Here is a 22,382-nt window from a genome sequence, read left to right on the forward strand (position 1 = left end):
ATAAATTAAGACATGAAATGTTTCATTCTGTGTGTAATGGATCTATATAATGTTCTATGTCCACTTTCTGAATTTAATTACTGACATAAATAAACTCTTCTATGATATTCTACTGTATTGAGATGCACCTGTAGTCATTTCCGGATCATTTTGGTCTGTTTATATTGCAATTAAATCACATCAAAAACTCTTTTTATTTTGGGTTCACGCTGCTGAAGTTCACCAGATTAATTTAGATTTATTGACTTTGACACCAATTATGAAACCACCACTCTGCAGAGAACCACAGCTGAGAAATATGAGAAATCCTGGAACTGATTTTAGCCAACAGATCATAAAACTGGGCAACGGTTGCCTGAAGTAGCGCTGGAAGTGGATGTTGTCCATCATTATTTCCTTGGCGAGGAATATTTGGGACTTCCACCTCAGGGAAAACCAGCATTAGTGGTTATTTTAGACAGTTTTGGATGGTGAAAGAAATGATGTAATGCAGCGGTTCTCAAAGTTTTGATAGCTGAGGAACAATTAGGAACCAACTGACTGACTGAAGGACAAAAAAACAGGAAAAAAACAGGAAAAATCACATCTGTAATCATTTTAATGACCAGGTTTCATCTCTACAGTGTAAATGTATTGATCTGCATCCAGTAATGTGTAATAAACACATTTTAATCAAAAAATGAGGCTATAAATCATGGGTTTCAAACTGGCGGCCCGTGGGCCAGTTGTGGCCCTCGTGACGATATTTTGTGGCCCCCACCTTGATATGAAAGTTTAATGTGAGTTTTATATGAATGGCACGTTACCGTGTTGTGTGTGGAAGGTCCCTTTAGTTACTTTTTTCTGGTAATTTTGTGTCTTTTTTAAATAATTTTGTGTCTTTCTTTAGTAATTTTGTGTATTTTTTGGTCATTTTGTGTCTTTTTTGGTCATTTTGTGTCTTTTTAAAATAATTTTGTGTCTTTTTTTGGTCATTTTGTGTCTTTTGTAAGTAATTTTGTGTTTTTTCAGTCATTTTATATTTTTTTTAAGTAATTTAGTGTTTTTTCAGTCATTTTGTTTGTTTTTTTAGTAATTTTGTGTCTTTTTTTTGGTCATTTTGTGTCTTTTTTAAGTAATTTAGTTTTTTTCTGTCATTTTGTGTCTTTTTTTGGTCATTTTGATACTGCCTCCAGCGGCCCCAAGGTGATTTGACTTTGAGACCCCTGATGTAACTTAATAAATAAGGCTAAAACTGCCAGCCTGTGTTACTGCTTCACCTGATTTGACCAGATTTGTGAAAACTCTCTGCTGTGCATTGTCGCCCCTTTTTAAGCTGTTCAAGCTTGCTGCTACGCTCAGATGTACAGTTGTGGTCTTGACCGGTCTTAAAATAAAATCCAGAGTCTGTTTTGTCCCAAACCGAGTAGAAATTCAGTCTATTATGAGACCGAGACCTGCAGAAAGTGTTCCTGAGACCAGGACTGATCTCTAGTTCTACCACATTGGAGTGAATATAGCATTAAGCTCTTACATGCACATTTTTTGGCCTTGTTCTCTACTACTTTGTATCATTTAGTTCAAACCTGAGCTAAATATCTCTAATATCTGGCCTGACTGCCTCCAGGGTATGAACCAGTTAAAGGTTCAGGATGTGAAACATATAAAAAGTTTCTTGGTGAAGCGTTTTCATCTTGACACCAGCGATGCTCCGTCCTCAGTTTGTTCTTTTCATGCTCATGTCCTCAGGAGAACAGATTGATGTTAAACTGTTGTGTCGTGGGATTATTGTGAGGCGAGCCCAGATCTGCCGGATCCTCCCGGTCTGTCAGGACGGGATCTCTAGTCTGTGATGTCTGCAGACAGACAGGAAGCTTTGCTTTCTACTTTAAAGTGTTTTCCTCTTGTGTTTCTTCTTCATTTGGTCCCGTTAGCTCTGAGGCTTCACGCTGAGAGGACCTGTACTCTCTCTGCTGCTGTTTGCATTAAAAGAGAAGAAGAAGAAAGAGGAGATAATAGCAGGCAGGAGTTCTTCTTCTCTGATTTATTGCTGTTGTTCACCTGACAGCTCAGTAGAATCAGTAGACGAGTCTTTGAAGCTACGCAGAGCAGGAGACCTCAAACGCATCACGCCCAGAGGAATCACCCTCTCTCTCTCTCTCTCTCTCTCTCTCTCTCTCTCTCTTTAACACACTTTAAAGTTGCTACTGATTCTGAACCCTCACTAGGGAAGAAACCTGCCAACTGGAGCATCAATAATGTTAATGATCAATTAAACCAGGAGTCTCAGACTCTAATTACCTGGGGGCCGCTGGAGGCAGTATCAGAAAGACCAAAAAAAGACACAAAATGACCAAAAAATATACAGAATTACCAAAAAGACACAACAATATTTTAAAAAAGACATAAAATGACACAAAATGACACAAAATAGACACAAAATGACCAAAAAAAGACAAAATTACTAAAAAACGACACCAAATTATTTAAAAAAGACAAATAATTATTTTAAAAAGACACAAATTTATTAAAAAAGGCACAAAATTATTTTAAAAAGACATAAAATTATTAAAAAAGACATAAAATTCCAAAAAAAAGACACAAAATTACCAAAAACAGTAACTAAAGGGACCTTCCACACACAACACGGTAAAGTGCCATTCATATAAAACTCACATTAAACTTTCATATCAAGGTGGGGGCCACAAAATATCATCACGAGGGCCACAAGTTTGAGACCCATGAATTAAATGATTAATTGCTAGGTTTTCATACATACTCCTGTATGTATACATGGGCAAAATGAAAGATATATACAGTCATGGGAAAAAAATCATAAGAGTTTAAATTAAGAGCTCTAGCCATTTCCCATGGTATATACATATACATATACCCATGTCTAGATATCAGCTATATACATATATATGTATATAAGAACTTCCAGTTTGCAAACTGTAGCTTTATCCGACTTAATTCTAAGCTCATTGGCTTATTGACATAAAATTGATAAAACTAAAATAAAAAAATACACAGATGGATTAAATTTTTTTAATTCTTAACGACCATTAATCTATCATAGATTAATTATCCCATCCCTAACACTCACTTCCCTTCCCTCGTCTCCTCGTGTAGTTTCTGTAGTTTCTGTAGTTTCTCTCTCTGGCGGTTTCTCTGTCTGTAGCGTGTCTTCGTCTCTCTGGTTGCTAGGTGACTTTGTTCTGAGTCCAGACGGTGAGAGGGAAAGCTTTAGAGAGCTGCTCAGGTTAGAGAGCCAGATCTTTAATGAAACATAGAGGAGAAGAGGCTCAGAGACAATAATATATTCTCAGAGAGGAGCCGGAGGGTCAGTCACACAATGGGCCCTCACAATGCTGAAGGCCCTTATTAAAAAGGCCCTTATTGGTTTTAGAGGCCACCAGTCTGCTCTGTGACTGATGGTTTAAAGCAGGGGTCTCAAACCTGCGGCCCGCGGGCCAGTTGCGGCCCTCATAATGATATTCTGTGGCCCCCACCTTGATATGAAAGTTTAATGTGAGTTTTATAGGTATGGTACTTTACCGTGTTGTGTGGGGAAGGTCCCTTTAACTACTTTTTTGGTAATTTTGTGTCTTTTTTTAATAATTTTGTGTCTTTTTTCGTAATATTTTGTATAGGCCTATATATATATTGTAATTCTGTGTTTTTTGGGTCATTTTGTTTCTTCTTTAAGTAATTTAGTCTTTTTTGGTCATTTTGTGTCTTTTTTTGGGTCATTTTGTGTCTTTTTAAAAAGATTTTGTGTCTTTTTTGGTAATTCTGTGTATTTTTTTGGTCATTTTGTGTCTTTTTAAAGTCATTTAGTGTTTTTTCAGTCTTTTTTTGATTATATTGTGTCTTTTTCTGTCATTTTGTGTCTTTTTTTGGTTATTTGGATACTTCTCCAGCGGCCCCCAGGTAATTTGAGTTTGAGACCCCTGGTTTAAAGAGAGCAGGAGGATCTGTTTCCTCCTGCTGTTGGTCTGAATTTGCACCATCCTCAGACACATTTAGCCTCTTGGTTTATTGTCTCTGCAGCAGCAAGGTTGGAGTTGAGCTCGTTTGTTGGAAGTTTTTTTAGAGAAACAATCAGAAGCAATCCTGGGACCAGATGCTGAGTTTTATTCCTCATTAAATATACTGAGCATGAGTCATTCCTGATCATGGGACACATGCTGGTTAATTCTCAGTGAATGGTGTTTGCTGATCGTCATGGTGATTGCTCAGTTGTCACCATGTAACAGTGGAAATGTAGTCATGTGGGGAAGCATAGACTCTCTATGAGAAGTGGAAGTAGCCAGCGTGACATCACCCATTGGTTGGTGGAATACTAATAATACTAATACTAATAATAGAACGAACAAGAGATTGAAGAAAACAAGGGTGGTCTAATATTTTTTTCCATGACTGTATAAAACAGTTAAAGCACTTTGCAACATAAATATTGCAAAGTGCTATTGTACATAGACAATAGACATAACAAATATATGTATATATATATATATATTTATATATAAACAAATTCACAGTTCTGTGTAGTGCAAAAAGTAGGAATGGACCTTGACTTCAGATTTTATTTTTCCAAATTAGTTTCATTGTCTCTAAAATTTGAAAAAAATAGTTAGTTAAAATGACAGAAAAAAATATACTTAAAAAAGACACAAAATGACCAAAAAATACACAGAATTACCAAAAAGACACAAAATTATTTTAAAAAAAAGACACAAAATGACACAAAATAGACACAAAATGACCAAAAAAAGACACAAAATTACTAAAAAAAGACACAAAATAATTTTAAAAAGACACAAAATAATTTTAAAAGACACAAAATTATAAAAAAGACATAAAATTAAAAAAAGTCACACACACACACACACACACACACACATATATATATAAACAAGTTCACAGTTCTGTGTAGTGCAAAAACTTTGGAAACAAATTTCAAAATGAGTTCCACTACCTCTAAAACTTGAAGAAAAAGAAAAAAAGCAAGATGACCCCAATAAAACTCCCAGTTATTATCTTTATTTCTTTCTCTTTGACTCACTGAGTGACGCGAGCATTAATAATCTGAACCGTGAGACTAATTTTAACCTGCTGATTAGATATAAATGGTTTTACAACACAGCAGCTTCATTTCTACACAGATTTAGACCCGTGACATCACATCCTGTCCCCCCCCCCCTCAGAGCCCCGAGGCTTCTCCTCTCAGTGGGAAGTTTCCACTCACCTGTCCTGCTACCTGACCCACAGCTGCTCTTTAATATTCCACCAGGCCTGAGAATCACTAACCTGCTCTACCTGCAGTCCTCCATGCTCTCCGCCTTTATGGCCTCATTTGTGAAAATTCACAGAAGATAATCACGAACACGAGGCGTTGTGGTTCATTAAACCCAGATTATGATCTCTCAGGTTCTGGGACGGAGCAGCGTCACTCTGTCAAACATCTCCAACGTTTCTGTTTCCGAGGCAGCTGAAGCACGCTGGAAAAATGATTTTACAGAAAAAACTGTCAGCTGTGGTTACCAGAATATAGCCGGAAAAATACAGAACATATGTCAACATCTTTACAGAACAACTTGTACATAAACATCCTGAAACTGTAGTAATTAACCCTTAATAGGACACTCATTGAAATACATGCAAGTTCCAAATTTCAACCCTAGAGAATATTGGAGGATATTACATACTGCCAGAATGTGTAAAAAAAAACATATGAAAATAATATTTCGAGAAAAAAGTTTACGAGATTAAAGTGGCAAATCTACGAGAAAAAAAAGTGCAGATTTATGAGAAAAAAGTTGCTTTTTTCCCATTTTTTTCTCGTAAATCTGCGACTTTTTTCTTGCAGATTTGCCACTTTAATCTAGTAAATTTGCAACTTTTTTCTCGAAATATTACCTGAAGTTACCAAATATAGTTCTTTGCCTGATAAAGGGTTAAAACATTTTTTTTTTTAATTAAAGTTGTAGATTATACTGTCGTTTACTGCTAATTTCACAGGATGCTGCTGCTTTTATACTAATTATTTATGCAAAATTTACATGCAGATTTTGCTTATTGTGCAGTTTATACCAGCAAATTAACATTCAGTTATTATTTATTGTACACTGAATACCAGTAAATGTACAAGTAGTTCTGTAAAGTTGTTTACATTTGAACTGTATTTTTTGCAGAATTATTCTGGGAACCACAGCTGACAGGATTTTTTTTCTTTAAAAGCAACAGATATTTTTCCAGGTCAGGTTTCCAGCCTGAGATAATGCTCCTCCTGGTGATGAAGCTAGGTGTGGCCATGTGGTTCCTCTGTTGTTAGAGATGTTCCTGGTTTAGTGTATTTCCACCCAACCCATGTTGTCTCTGTCTCTGTATCTCTGTCCTCCTGCCCCGCCCCCTCTGTCTCTCCCTGTGTTTCTCCTCCTCCCTGTGCTGAAAGCAGCCCGGAGCTATGGCCGCCGAAGAGGTAACCTTTTACTCTGGTTCTGGTTCTGGTTCTGGTTCTGGTTCTGGTTCTGCTTGCCGAGCCGGTGGAGCTTCCGGATTGGCTCAGGCTCCTTCGTCTCCTGCTGATGATGTCACACAAAACGCTACAGCAAGGACACGCTAGACAGACAGACAGACATGTGTGTATGTGTATACACAAATACACACACATAAGTTAAAAATAGCTATATATATGTACATATATGTATGTGTATGTATATGTATGTAGATATGTGTATATGTATACATGTGTATATGTATACATGTGTATATATATATATATATATGTATGTATGTATATATGTATATATATATGTATGTATGTATATATGTATATATATATATGTATGTATGTATATATATATGTATGTATGTATATATGTGTATATATATATGTATGTATGTATATATGTATATATATATGTATGTATGTATATATGTATATATATATATATGTATGTATATATGTATATATATATGTATGTATGTATATATGTATATATATATATGTGTGTGTATATATGTATATATATATATGTATGTATGTATATGTATGTATATATATACATATATATATACACACACATACATACAAATATATACTTTTAAGCTATTTTTCACTTGTCTGTGTGTGTATTTATCTATATACACACACAAATATCCAACAGAAACACATTTATTCTCATATTTTCTGTACATTAACAGGAGTCCACACGCCCTAACACCCTGATAGTCAGAATAAAAAGCACTTGAACGTTGGTTTGGCCACAGGCAAGCGTTGCTATGACTACAGCCGTTGCCAGGACGTACAGCCAATCACAGCCGATCATATAGTGTGACATCATCAACAGGTGAAGGACCCCGAGCCGACCTGGCTCCTCCCCCGGCGTCTCTCTCTGAGGCCGAGGGTCTCAGTGTGATGTCACTCTCTGCTTCTCATCTGTGCTGTGATGAATGAAATCATATTAATTTTGACATGTTTTCCATGTTGTGCATCTTTAATGGACGTGGGGCGAAGGGTCCACCTGATCTGTCTTTATCTTTATCAATCTTGTTTTTGCTTGATGGTGAGAGGAAAAAAACCTGTCTGCCACTTTTCTTTTCTCTCTGTTCTGAGTCAGAGTTCTACCTGTCAGGTGTGTTATGAGCAGTTATGAGCAGTTATGGATGTTGCATTGCAATCACATCCTTTTTGTACGTAACAGCAGGTTTGAAAACATACAAACATATCATCTGTTTGCAGTATTTGGTGTAAAAATATCAAACCTTTTCTGAATATTCTAGTATGTTTGGATGGATTAATGTGGAGGTTTCACCACGGAGAGCGCTGACTCAGAAGTGATTTATCATCTGAATGGCAAAGATGGAGCTTCCAGCGTGGCTCATCATCTGTGATTTGATGTGTTTTTTAACTAATTCTGTCTCTCTGCAGCGAGGACCAAAGCTGCAATGTGACATTAGTAAGGTCACCTCCCTGTCGGCTGCAGATATAACTTATTGATAGATGGACAGATGGATAGAAAGAGAGATGAGATTAGATTAGATAGAACTTTATTTATCCGAACAATAACAAAAACAGAGAAAGAGAAATAGATAGGAGGACTTTAATGATCCCAAACTATTATAGTTTAATCAGACAGAAAAGTGCAGTCAAATATAAACCCTGCTAAAGAAAGAGAAAATTAGATTTTATTCTATAGAAGATGTATATTACAATTAGACAAACGGAACAATAATCAGAAAATACACTATAATATTGCTAAGACAGTGTTTTAGCAGGAGAAGATTCCTCTGGAGTTCAGCCTACAGATCAGAAGACTATTAATATAACTACTGTAATATTAAATGGGAAAATAGCTTTGGCTAGCAAAAAAAAGGCTTAAAATGTACAGAACTAAATGAGCAGTTCCAATTGAACACTTCCATTGGTTAAGCTTTTTAAACCCACACTGCAAAGAAAGAAAAGTTGGGTGAACTCAAAATTTCAAGGCAACAAACTTCGATAAAATTTTAAGTTGGACAATTAAACTAAATATTTTAAGTTTTGTTTTTGAGTTTGCTCAACTCTGAATTTCTCTGGCACGATTGTAACGCTGCTATGAAATGTCAGCTAATGTTGCGACCACAATTTTGAGTTAGCATTGATACGCTAATGGCTACTCTTGTAGCTGTAACAAGCAGCGCCGCTAGCATCAGTTAGCCGCTAGCGTCAGTTAGCCGCTAGCATCAGTTAGCCGCTAGCATCAGTTAGCCGCTAGCTTTAGTTAACCGCTAGCATCAGTTAGCCGCTAGCATCAGTTAGTCGCTAGCGTCAGTTAGCCGCTAGCTTTAGCTAATGACCGCATTTAACCGCTTTCCCGCATTTCCCAACAAAGAAATAAGAGTTATCAGAACTATTGTCCCTTGTTGTGAACCCCAACTTAAAGATATAAGTAAGAACAACTCACCAACTTGTTTTTGAGCAGACAACTGGCTTCCTTTGTTGTGCTAACTTACATTATTGCCCTAAATGTCAATCATTTATATTTCCAAGTTTTACCAACTTAGATCACTGTTTTAGGCCAAAAAATAGAATAAAATTGGCTTTTTTGCAGTGCAGAAACTTCGTCCACTTCTTTTATTCTTTGGTTTTATATATTCTTATGAAATAAGAGTCAGAAACACATGGATTGGTTGAAGATAACCTGCAATCATCTCACTTTCTTGACAGATTCTGGTCAGAATAAGAACTGGTTCTGCTCCATAACGGTTCCCAGATGTGATGAATCCACTAACTAAGTCTCAACCCTTCCTCCCTTCTGACTTCACTCTCTCGTTCCTCTCTGTTGTCCCCCGGTCCTCCCTGTCTGTCCTCCTGGTGTCCTCCTCTTCTCTTCTCTTCTCCTTCCTCTTCCAGGTCGTTCCTGTCTTTTCCCCTTTGAAGACGGTTTCCTTGACGACGGGCACGGCGACCCCTCCTTGACCCCGGGCCTGAACTCTCCGACCCGCTGTCAGAACGGCGAGAGGATGGAGCGCTACTCCAGGAAGGTGTTTGTGGGAGGCCTCCCCCCGGACATAGACGAAGGTAAACACAGGATCCTTTTCATTTAGTTTACACTTAACTTCATGCTTCCACTGGTACAACATGTACACTACCGGTCAAAAGTTTTAGAACACCCCAATTTTTCCAGTTTTTTATTGAAATTCAAGCAGTTCAAGTCAAATGAACAGCTTGAAAGGGTCCAAAGGTAAGTGGTGAACTGCCAGAGGTAAATAAAAAAAGGTAAGCTTAACCAAAACTGGAAAATAATGTACATTTCAGAATTATACAAGTAGGCCTTTTTCAGGGAACAAGAAATGGGTTAACAACTTAACTCTATGGAGTCTTGGGCTATTTTGTCCATTTTTGAATTCTTTTCATGTCTTTGTAAGTCATTTTGTGTCTTTTTGTGTCTTTTTTTAGTCATTTTGTGTCTTTTTTAGTCATTTTGTGTCTTTTTTTGTCATTTTGTGTCTTTTTTTGGCATTTTGTGTCTTTATTTAGTCATGTTGTGTCTTTTTTTGTCATTTTGTGTCTTTTTTTAGTCATTTTGTGTCTTTAGGTGTTTTTTAGTCATTTTGTGTCTTTTTTTAGTCATTTTGTGTCTTTTGGTGTCTTTTTTTAGTCATTTTGTGTCTTTTTTTAGTCATTTTGTGTCTTTTTTTTGTCATTTTGTGTCTTTTTTTGGTCATTTTGTGTCATTTTTTTGTCATTTTGTGTCTTTATTTAGTCATGTTGTGTCTTTTTTGGTCATTTTGTGTCTTTTTTAGTCATTTTGTGTCTTTAGGTGTCTTTTTTTTTGTCATTTTGTGTCTTTTTTTGGTCATTTTGTGTCTTTTTTTAGTCCTTTAGTCCAACATAAAATGTGATTTTTAATCTTTTTTTTACTTTCAAAACACTATCATGCTCAATAAAGAATTTTAAATGTTGCAAATGTGCATTAATTTCAGAGTACACTGAGACATTAAACTGCATCATTTTCAATTAAATTCTGGAAAAGTTGGTGTGTTCTAAAACTTTTGACCAGTAGTGTATATTAACAGCTGGAAGCCTTGGTCTCTGGCTGTTTGCCACCAACAGTTACTCCAGTATCTGAGCCAGTATTTGCTGCAGGGCACCTTGACAATCCCCTTGTTAAGAAAATTAATTTTACACACGATTAAACCACCGAAAACTTGAGTTCAGAAGCTGCACAGCTGGAGTGTTTTACACCGTCGACCCCTGCAGAGTTTTGACAGGCTGTCAAAAGTAGAGGAATGGTTCAATACTTTAGGAAACTCTTTCTTTCTTGCTGAGAGTTAAATGAGAAGATTGATGATGCTTTCATGTGTGCATCAAATATAAATCTTATCTTATTATTAAGGCTGGAAACAAAATAAAGCACACAAAGCCTGTAAAGCCTCAATGTGTTGTTTTCAGTGGCGTGTGGAAGGTCCCTTTAATTACTTTTTTTGGTAATTTTGTATCTTTTTTAATACATTTTTGTCTTTTTGAATACTTTTGTGTCTTTTTTTGGTAATTTTGTGTCTTTTTTGGTCATTTTGTGTCTTCTTCTGGGTCATTTTGTGTCTTTTTTTTTAGTAATTTTGTGTCTTTTTTCTTGGTAATTTAGTTTCTTTTTTTGGTCATTTTGTGTCTTTTTTTGGTCATTTTGTGTCTTTTTTTGTAATTTTGTGTCTTTTTTTGGTCATTTAGTTTCTTTTTTTGGTCATTTTGTGTCTTTTTGGTAATTTTGTGTCTTTTTTCGGTCATTTTGTGTCTTTTTTTAGTAATTTTGTGTCTTTTTTTGGTCATTTAGTTTCTTTTTTTGGTAATTTTGTGTCTTTTTTTGGTCATTTTGTGTCTTTTTTTAGTAATTTTTTGTCCTTTTTTTGGTCATTTTGATACTGCCTCCAACATGAACCTGTCATTGTTTCTACAATCTCTGTTTCATGCCAGAAAGTGAATATGAAATGTTTCCTCTCACGTCTCTATGCTGCTGTTGAACCAGCACACGATGCACAATACAAGCTGAAACATTGCTGAGTCTCCAGCAGCTGGAGGCTGGCTGAGCCGGCCGCTTCCTGTTTAATGCAGCGGCGTCTCCTGCAGCAGGAACACGGCAACAAATAGAAACCGTCCCCTGTCTCAGCACCCATTGTGTCTCTGCATAGAGTCCTTCATATGCATAATACATCAGCAGCCATGAATGGAATCTTATCATGTCGTGACAGGAAAATAACAGGGTTTTTTTTCTCTTGTTGTAATTTTTTACAGATGAAATCACCAACAGTTTCCGTCGCTATGGGCACCTGGTGGTGGACTGGCCACACAAAGCTGAGAGCAAGTCCTACTTCCCACCCAAAGGTAACAACAAGTTTCTCAGAGCAGAATCTGTGTTTTCCCAGCAGACATCAAAGGCTACACCAATAAATATCACATCGGGGGCAGTTTGCTGAGGAATCATGTTACCCAGAATTCCTGGCTCAGGCTGTGCAGGCATGGAGGTGTCTGTTTATCTGACCACCTCCTGGAGTCAGAAACACTCTCAGTATATAATAATGACTCCATTACTGCCACCAAGAGATCTGACCCTACTAGTGTTTGTTGAATGAGTACCTGAGGAGAGTGAAAGTCTTTCTGCTCTCTGTGGCGCTGCGTAAATATGGGAATAATTAATCCTGTATTGATTAATGCTTGTTAAGAATTTGGGTCCATCACGTGAGATTTTTAATCGATCTGTGTATTTTTTTGTTTTATTTTTATCTCTGACTGCGTATCAGTATCACTGAACTGCAGCTGTACGTCAGTAAGACAATGAGCTGAGATTTAAAGGAACACTCCACCGTTTTTTCATATTAAAACATGTTATTCGGGTAAGTAAGACGAGTTGATACAGACCTCTTGCGTCTCAATGCGTGCACTCAATCGCCCTGGCGCGCGGCGCCACTTGGCTAGCACTTAGCTTAGCCCAGTTCATTCATTAGGACCCAAACAGATGGACAGTTAGAAGCCACCAAACTCCTCCACGTTTTCCCTATTTAAATACAGCTACACCAGTAGTTAAACCACCAAGTATGGCCACACAAAATAAAACGTGGCGCTTTTCTAAGCGGATAAAAAGGAGAACTATAATGTATGGCGGAATAGCACTTGGGAGCACTTCGACTCGGCGCAGTAATATCATCACTCCTGAAAAATCTTCTCATAAGAGTTTAATTTAAGAGCTGATATCTAGACATTTTCATGATTTTCTTGATAAGGATTTTTGGTTATTGTCAAGAAAACCATGAAAAATGTCTAGATATCTGATAACTCCTTGACGTTATCTTTACAGTTTAATCTCAAGTGAGTTAGTTTTACAATTGACAGGATCAAGTCTCTTTTCATCCTTTCAAAATAAAAGCCTCCATTATCAAAACAGGCTTTTGCATAGTACTGTATATAAATATATCTTTTATTTTGCCCATGTTTGCATGCAGCCATGGGTCTCAAACTCGCGGCCCGTGGGCCAATTGTGGCCCTCGTGACGATATTTTGTGGCCCCCACCTTGACATGAAAGTTTAATGTGAGTTTTATATGAATGGCACTTTACTGTGTTGTGTGTGGAAGGTCCCTTTAATTACTTTTTTGGGTAATTTTGTGTCTTTTTTTGGTAATTTTGTGTCTTTGTTTTGTAATTTTGTGTCTTTTTTAAAGAATTTTGTGTCTTTTTTAAATAATTTTGTGTCTTCTTTAAGTAATTTAGTTTTTTTTCTGTCATTTTTGGTCATTTTGTGTCTTTTTTTGAATGATTTTATGTCTTTTTTTGGTAATTCTGTGTATTTATTTGTCATTTTGTGTCTTTTTTTGGTCATTGTGTGTGTGTTTTTTTTTGTAAATTTGTCTTTTTTTGGTCATTTTAATACTGCCTCCAGCGGCCCCCAGGTAATTTGAGCTTGAGACCCCTGCATGCAGCGATTACATTATAGATTATGTAGTTTGCAGGTTTCTTCTCTCTCAGGTGTCATATTCAGGTGATCAGAGCAGCACCACCTCGTCCAGAAACTTCTCCACCTCTCCACCTCTCCCCTCGGCCCTGAGCTGCTGTGTGTCATATTAGGAAAGCTATTAAAGACGCTCTGGAAATAACTGGCATTCCATAGGCAGATGGTAATACGCTGCATCTGGACGACCTGAGGAAAGCTCTGCCAGTTTCTCCCCCACTCTCATTTTTCAACATCCCTTTTTTTTTTTAGAGCTCGGGAGGATTATTTTGAATAGGCTTGACTCGACTAATATCCAAAGCCAGCTAGCAGGAAAAATGCAGCATCCTTTTAGGGGAATGAATGAGCTCACGGCGGCCATGTAAGGGGAGGAGACATGAGGACTAGTGATGTGTGTAGAATTCAGATCACACTCTCATTTAAACCTGCAAAACTAGAGAATATCCTGTTTATATCTCACTCTAATTTATATATATATATATACTCTAATTTAATATCCTGTTTATATCTCACTCTCCTTATTAACTGGTGAGGGATGTGTGTGTGTGTGTGTGTGTGTGTGTCTGTGTGTGTGTGTGTGTGTGTGTGTGTGTGTGTGTCTGTGTGTTTGTGTGTGTGCGTCTGTGTGTCTGTGTGTCTGTGTGTGTGTGTGTGTGTGTGTGTGTGTGTGTGTGTGTCTGTGTGCGTGTCTGTGTGTTTGTGTGTGTGTCTGTGTGTGTGTGTCTGTGTGTGCGTGTGTGTGTGTCTGTGTGTTTGTGTGTGTGTCTGTGTGTTTGTGTGTGTGTGTGTGTGTGTGTCTGTGTGTGCGTGTGTGTGTGTGTGTGTGTCTGTGTGTGTGTGTCTGTGTGTGTGTCTGTGTGTGTCTGTGTGTGTGTGTCTGTGTGTGTGTTTGTGTGTGTGTGTCTGTGTGTGTGTGTCTGTGTGTGTGTGTGTGTGTGTCTGTGTGTTTGTGTGTGTGTGTGTCTGTGTGTCTGTGTGTGTGTGTGTGTGTCTGTGTGTGTGTGTGTGTGTGTGTCTGTGTGTGTGTGTGTGTGTGTGTGTGTCTGTGTGTGTGTGTGTCTGTGTCTGTGTGTGTGTGTGTCTGTGTGTGTGTGTGTGTGTGTGTGTGTGTGTGTGTGTGTGTGTGTGTGTGTGTGTGTGTGTGTGTGTGTGTGTGTGTCTGTGTGTCTGTGTGTGTCTGTGTGTGTGTGTGTGTTCTTGTACTTCCTACATAGTGGGGACCAGAACACGATTTTAACCAACAGAGTGAGGACATTTTTGCAAAGTGAGGACATTTTGGCCGGTCCTCACTTCTTTAAAGGCTTTTTTGAGATTTCAGACTTTGTTTTAAGGGTTAAAGGTTACATGATAATGATATTTAACTGAAACTGTATTGTGTGGTTACAAAACTAACTAAAATTAAAGTGAAAATGTCCTTCGTTTTCATCTTTGTCAACTTTTTTCATACATAATGAAGATGGATCAGACAAAGGAAATAAAGGCAAAATTTACTGTGACCTCTTTTAATCTCCCACCCAACAAATACCCCATTACAAAAAACTACAACTAACAATAACTAAACTAAAACTGACATTAAAACTAATAAATACTAAACTAAAACTAGCAAACTGACTCTAAAAACTAATTAAAACTAACTGAATTTGAAAAAATAAAAAAAATAAAAAATAAAAAACTATTATAATCTTGCAAGGGAATTCACTGTTCCAATGAGGGTCCTCACAAAGATAGAAGTACAAGAATGTTTGTGTGTGTGTGTGTGTGTGTGTGTTCTGGTGTCGTGTGGGGACCGGTTGAAGTGCAGATGTGTGATTCTCATCCAGAGGTCATCGTCCTCCTCGTGTAATAAAAAAAACGTCCTTCCAAGCCGAGCGAGTGGAAGATGGTGGTCACTTTCCGTTCTGCTTCACATTAAACCAGCGAAGTGCGTCTGAACAGTTAGAGAGTGTTTAAAGTGTTTTGGTTGGAGGTGACTCATGCTGTGGCTCGGTCCGACTTCAGGGCCCGACTGGGACTCGTTGGGTCGTTGGACAGAGGAACAGGGATTAACTTACTGCTCAGTGCTCTGATGGGCCAATATTGTAACTTTTCCACTAGTTTTGGAGTCAGATATTGGCCTCCGACAGACATTTTCATGCATTATCCATCTTTGACTTTGCGTCTTTTAAGCTAGAGGTGATGGTAAACTAGGAGATCTAAGGAGTCTATAGGGACTGTGTGTGTCAGGATATCGTGTCGGGAAGTTGTTGAGAAAACTCTGCAAAGTATGGCTTTTTTTATGTTTCCTTCAAAAAAATTCAGAGCAGTGAAGCTCTGGAAGTAAATCTGTGTCACTGGAGTTTCAAATAAAAAAAACGTTGAATTTCTAGCACTGAATATCTATGCATTGAAATTATGTATCTGAATGTTTTTCAACGTTAAAAATTAAACCGCAAAAAAAAAAACCTCAAAAAATTCGACTGCAAAAAATTCAACAGCAAAAAAAAAAACCTTAAATTTTTTTGCGGTTTAATTTTTTTGCGGTTTAATTTTTTGCGGTTTAATTTTTTTGCGGTTTAATTTTTTGAGGTTGAATTTTTCAAGGTTGAATTTTTGAAACGTTGTTTGAAATGTTGTTTGAAAACGTTGTTTGAAATGTTGAAAAACATTCAGATACATAATTTCAATGCATAAATATTCAGTGCTAGAAATTTTCTGTCTTGTCTTTTTTATTTCAAACTCTGATTTACTTCCATATGAAGCTTGTTGTTTGTGAAAGTTTGATGAAATGCTGCAGTTGTTGTCGTCCAACATGTTTGATATCAGTTGAGTTCAGTTTGACTGAATACTTTGTTTGACTCTCATTGTGGACAAATAAAAAGACTCAAGTGAGATAATAGAATGAGAATTTTATCTCATTTGACAAAACAATTTTTTATTGAATTTCATTTTGTGGAGACACAAAATGCAGTTAAACAGTTAAAAAGCAATATATTGTATCGCAATACTCACCATATCGCAAAATGCTTAAAATTGCAATAATATCTTATCGTGACTCAAGTATCGGGATAAAATGGTTTTGTGGGGCCGATACGCTGATTCACACCTGTAGAACACATGAACATCGCAGTCCCTTGTAAAAATGAAATATAAAAACAGGAAGTTACCCCTTACAAATGCAAAATCAAATATTCCCAGATTACACCTTCAAAATAAAAGTTCTCCGCTTTATCCTAAAAACATCAAAATAAAAGTTCAGAATCTAGTGTAACAACATCCCATTGCTACACTTTTTAGAGTATCGATACTTTTGAGAACCCGACTGCCTTCTCAACGTCAGAGACACATTCTAACTCCTGAGATATTATATCAGAGTTGTTTTTAAAGCTTCTGGAATAATGTAATGCTGCTTTAAAATGAAGCAGTCAACAATAGGACATGACGCTGCTGTAAACCAGAGAGCTCCGTCAGCTCCGTCAGCATGGCGCTGCTGCTGCTGCTAACACCTCCTCTATCTGTCGGCACCCTCCATGCCAACCAGCCTGAAATGTTACGGAGCTATTTCTGTCTGTGATTGGGGAAAGAGGAGGAGGAGGAGGAGGAGGAGGAGGAGGAGGAGGTGATGCTGTCAGCCTGGGAGCTATAAACGGCTACCAATGCTAACGCTGACGTCATGCTGCAACAACAGTGTGTCAGGCCGTTCTGAAGGATAGTTAAAGGTTACAACTGCAGCTCTGACAGCCTCCAGTCACATTCAGCTGGCTGGAGCCAAAACGAACACTGAGAACTGGAACTACGTCAGTGTTTCTCTTCTGAATGCAGCCAGATAAAGTCTCAGGCTCACATAAAGAGCTGCAGAGGCAACAAACACACTGTTCTCTTCATCTCACTGCATTACTCCTTTTACTCCTAAAGCCTTTGGTTCATCTGCTCCTGCTGCTGCTGGGTTTATATCCAGTCAGACACTTCAAACTGAAATGATTCGCACCTAAATTTGTCGACACACTTACAAAGACATTCTCACACAACAACAGATAAAAACAATGCTGCCTATTTTAACCCTTTGATGCCCAACATGGTCTAAAGTGACCCGACAGAGTTTTTATGTTCTATATCTTTGCAATAAATTATTTTCATTATTCAGTATTCCAGGTTTTCTTCAATTAAGTTTGTTTTTGATCATCATACATCCTAATTTTTAAGTTTTCCTTTATTCATTTTTGAAATAAATCCCTTTTTGTGTCACTACCCTTCCAATGCACAGCATTGGTCAAAAATGACCCATATCCATTTTTTTTTAAATAAGTAGCTTGTTAAGCTAACTACTTAGCTAACTTTTTGGCTAAGTATTTAGCTAAGTAGCTTGCTAAGCTAACAACTTAGCTAACTTTTTGGCTAAGTATTTAGCTAAGTAGCTTGCTAAGCTAACTACTTAGCTAACTTTTTGGCTAAGTATTTAGCTAAGTAGCTTGCTAAGCTAACTACTTAGCTAACTTCTTGGCTAAGTATTTAGCTAAGTAGCTTGCTAAGCTAACTACTTAGCTAACTTCTTGGCTAAGTATTTAGCTAAGTAGCTTGCTAAGCTAACTACTTAGCTAACTTCTTGGCTAAGAAGGCCGAGCACTGGTCCCTACGGCTATTGCTGCCGAGGCCCTAATAATTAAAATATCAATAATACTGAAAAGGACCAAAACAAATGAATAATTAAATAAATGTAGATAACAAAAAATAAATAACAAAAACAAATAAATAAAAATAATAATAATAATAAAAAATAGATAGATAAATAAATAAAAAAAATTAAATAAGAAAAAAATAAATGAAAAATGAAGAAAAAAATTACACTGTGGTGAGTATTCTTACTGTAGGTTACATTCCCAACAACAAATTAGATATTTTCCATCATCTTATTCTCCCACCGCCTCCTCCATATCTCCATTACATCCTGATATTTTTACTGCAAAGTGAGAGAAAATTTTCAGTCAAAGTCAAATGTCACAAGTAGTTTTATTGAAACGGTTTATTTAAATGAACATAAATACTGTATAACAACAGAAGATATCTTAAATATAAATAGCTTCTTGACTCTATAGCCGACTACTCTCCCATCGCTCCAGAGCCTCCAGCCGGTTTGTTTTTAGGAGAACAGATGTTTGTGTCTCCCTCCATCCTCCTCCTCCTCCTCCTCCTCCTCCTCCTCCTCCTCCTCCTCCTCCTCCTCCTCCTCCTCCTCCTCCTCCTCCTCCTCCTCCTCCTCCTCCTCCTCCAGTTGGTCTGTTTACATTGTGTGGCAGAGTTAGAGCCCCTGTAGATTTCCTTCTCTCTACCCATGGGTCAGTTATTACAGACGGAGGTCGGCTTCATCTCTGCTTTGATTTGCTGTTTTTATGTTGTTCGCTCTCATGTTTCTGTTAGCGAGCAGCTGATTTATTCCTCCGTCATCCTGCTCGCTGGCACACAACATGTTTGTGTCCTGTGGAATAAATCTGTAGAGTCATGTGTGAGTGTGAAAACATAAATCTGTGAGTGTGAAAACATAAGCCCAGATTTAAATGTCACTATTCAACCCTTGTGTGTTGCCTTAGGGCCACCATGTTTAACAGCAGAGGAAAGCCCCCTATTGATCTCTTCTTGACTTGTGAATCAGTGACTTTTCCTAGAATGAGAAAAAGTAAATAATTGTCTTTGTTCATATTTCTATGAAAGCTGTACACCAACAGGGTACAAATCTAGTCTTAGGGGTCATTTTTGACCATGAAAACCATAAATACATCATTTTTGTGTCTTTTTTGGATCATTTTGTGTCTTTTTTTGGTCATTTTTTGTCTTTTTTTGGTCATTTTGTGTCTTTTTCTGTCATTTTGTGTCTTTTTTTGATCATTTTGTGTCTTTTTTTGGTAATTTTGTGTCTTTTTTTTGGTAATTTTGTGTCTTTTTTGGTCATTATGTGTCTTTTTTTGGTCATTTTTTGTCTTTTTTTGGTAATTTTGTGTCATTTTTTTTGTAATTTTGTGTCTTTTTTTGGGTAATTTTGTGTCTTTTTTGGTAATTTTGTGTCTTTTTTGGTCATTTTGTGTCTTTTTTTGGTCATTTTGTGTCTTTTTGGATCATTTTGTGTCTTTTTTTTGGTCATTTTGTGTCTTTTTTGGTCATTTTGTGTCTTTTTTGGATCATTTTGTCTTTTTTGGTAATTTTGTGTCTTTTTTCATCATTTTGTGTCCTTTTTTTGGTAATTTTGTGTCTTTTTTTGGTAATTTTGTGTCATTTTTGGTCATTTTGTGTCTTTTTTGGATCATTTTGTGTCTTTCTTTAGTAGTTTTGTGTCTTTTTTTGGTCATTTTGATACTGCCTCCAGCGGCCCCAGGTAATTAGAGTTTGATACCCCTGATCTAAGGGGTGTAGTGAAGACGTGTCATTTTTGACAAGTGTTGCATACATAAAGTTAAACCAGAAAGATGCTCATTGTAACTGCGCTGGCTCAGTTTTGTCTTGTCATGGTGGATTTGATTTCAGTGAATCCAACAGAACGTTGAGCTGATGATGTGATGGAGAGACTGTGTCTGTGGTTAAAGTGAAGTGTCAGCTTGCACCAGGTACCAACACATTACTTTCACTCAGCAGGGTATTTTTAGACCGTTCAGGCCATCCGGGGTTATTGAGAGCATTTTCTGGGAGTTTCTCTGCTCTACACATTGTATTTTATTTCAAGGAAATGGAGAGCTCTTAAAGCAGGGCTCTCAAACTCAAATTACCCGGAGGCAGTATCAACATGACAAAAAAAAGACACAAAATTACTAAAAAAGACACAAAATGAGAGAAAAAAAATTAAATTACTTAAAAAAGACACAAAATGACCAAAAAATACACAGAATGATCAAAAAAATACACAAAAACTACTAAAAAATACACAAAATTATTTAAAAAAGACACAAAATTACTAAATAAAGACACACAATTACTAAATAAAGACACAAAATTACAAAAAAAAGTAATTAAAGGGACCCTCCACACACAACACGGTAAAGTGCCATTCATATAAAACATTCAATCAAACCTGTCAATCATGAGGTAGCCCCGCCCTAAAACAAACTCTGCTTCATCGTGTATTTTACTCTAGAACACTTGAAACAGAAAATATTTCCTGAGGTAATAAATCAAGTGAGAATCGGGTAATTTTCTCATAGACTCCTATACAATAGCCCCTGCTGGCTTCACTTGGTTGCTGTTTGTGTTGAAGTGTAATTCCCAAAATGTCAAACTATTCCATGAGTAGCTGTCCCTATTGTCCCCATTCAGAGTAGCCAGAGCTATTTTTAGCTGGTTCAACATTTTATTAGGCAGTTTGTGACTTTGTGTCTTTAGTTTTTACGGAAATTGAACAAATAGTGTTGATGTTGCTGCTGAGGTCACGTTTCTCTGCTCATGAGTCAAAGAGCTGCCGCGGCTACAGGAAGCTTCTGTCCTGCAGGAGGTCATGAGAAGTCCGACGTGATGCGTTCAAGGACTGTTGGAAAGTTGAAAATTAGATAATAATGCATGCCTGAAAATCTGCATATCCTTTTGGAAAAAAATATTGAAAAATAAATCATCCTGAAGGTCAAATGGTCTATTTTTGGTAAAATATTTTTAGAGTGACTCTTGATGAAATATGACACTTTTCAGCTTCTATTTTGTTACTTTTACTGACAGAAGTCACACATGATGTATTCAAAGACCGTTGGAAAGTTGAAAGTCGGATATAAAAATGTCTGATCTTACAGCTTTGTAAGTTTAGTTTTTCTCTAATAATGCCTGAAAATCTGTATATCCTCGGGAAGAAATATTGAAAAATAAATTATCCTGAAGTTCAGAAGGTGTATTTTTGGTAAAATTTCTCTCCTCATGAGTCAAAGAGCTGCCGCGGCTACAGGAAACCTCCGTCCTGCAGGAGGTCATGAGGCCCTGCAGGCTCTCGGCCTATCGGTGGTCTCTAAACAGTCTGTAAACAGTTTAAACCAGGGGTTTCAAACTGGCGGCCCGCGGGCCAATTGCTGCCCTCGTGACGATATTTTGTGGCCCCCACCTTGATATGAAAGTTGAATGTTTACATTTTTTTGAAATAATTTTGTCTTTTTTAAAATCATTTTGTGTCTTTTTTTTAGGAATTTTGTGTCTTTTTTAATAATTTTGTCTTTTTGTAGTCATTTTGTGTCTTTTTAAATGATTTTGTGTCTTTTTGTAATAATTTTGTGTCTTTTTTGGTGATTTTGCGTATTTTTTAGTCATTTTGTGTCTTTTTGGGGGTAATTTTGTGTCTTTTTTTAAAAAAAAGTTTTTGACTTTTTTGGTAATTCTGTGTATTTTTTGGTCAATTTGTGTCTTTTAAGTAATTTAGTTTTTTTTCTGTCTTTTTTTGTGATTTTGTGTCTTTTTTTGGTCATTTTGATACTGCCTCCAGCGGCCCCCAGGTAATTTGAGTTTGAGACCCCTGGTCTAAACAGTCTGTAAACAGTCTGTAAACAGTCTGTAAACGTTGCTCTTTAGCTGAATAATGCTGCGTCTCTATGTATTCCCGTTCCTCTGGTCGGTTGTGGAGCTCAGCAGCTCTAAATCTCATCACGAGCCACTGCAGGTCTGCGTTTCGTCCCGTGGTGAAGCTCTGCACTGCGCCACGCTGATGGAAACACACACATCAGCCTGTTCACACTCACACCAGCTTTAAGGAGGCATAGAACCCAATGAACAGAGAGAGAGTCACATTCATGTTGATTATCACAAACTGTCCTGATGGAAACACATTATGGGAATGAGAGGTGACATCATGATATCACATTGTAAAAGAAAACATATGTGTCCAGATCGCTGCTATAAGCTAAAGTTGTTTTTCGCAGTTTTGTTTATTAGATTTTTCAGGCAATATGTGGATCAGAAGTTCAGTTTTTATCAAAGTTTGAAAGCT

General features: G+C 37.1%; 1 protein-coding gene across 5 annotated transcripts in view; it reads left to right on the forward strand.

Moving 5' to 3' along the window:
- The window catches only part of cpeb3 (cytoplasmic polyadenylation element binding protein 3), a 71,535-nt gene that overhangs the window by 36,373 nt on the left and 12,780 nt on the right, over nucleotides 1–22,382 (forward strand). For 2 of the 5 annotated variants that reach the window (XM_059358886.1, XM_059358885.1), the window contains 3 exons: nucleotides 6,440–6,463; nucleotides 9,380–9,547; nucleotides 11,759–11,848. In XM_059358886.1, the coding sequence (XP_059214869.1) occupies nucleotides 6,440–6,463; nucleotides 9,380–9,547; nucleotides 11,759–11,848 (282 nt within the window). Of the gene's footprint in view, nucleotides 1–6,436; nucleotides 6,464–9,379; nucleotides 9,548–11,758; nucleotides 11,849–22,382 lie in introns of all 5 variants that reach the window. The other 3 variants (XM_059358887.1, XM_059358888.1, XM_059358884.1) reach the window with 2 other exon arrangements.

Source organism: Centropristis striata, chromosome 20 (assembly GCF_030273125.1).
Source record: "Centropristis striata isolate RG_2023a ecotype Rhode Island chromosome 20, C.striata_1.0, whole genome shotgun sequence".
Classification (NCBI taxonomy): Eukaryota; Metazoa; Chordata; class Actinopteri; order Perciformes; family Serranidae; genus Centropristis; species Centropristis striata.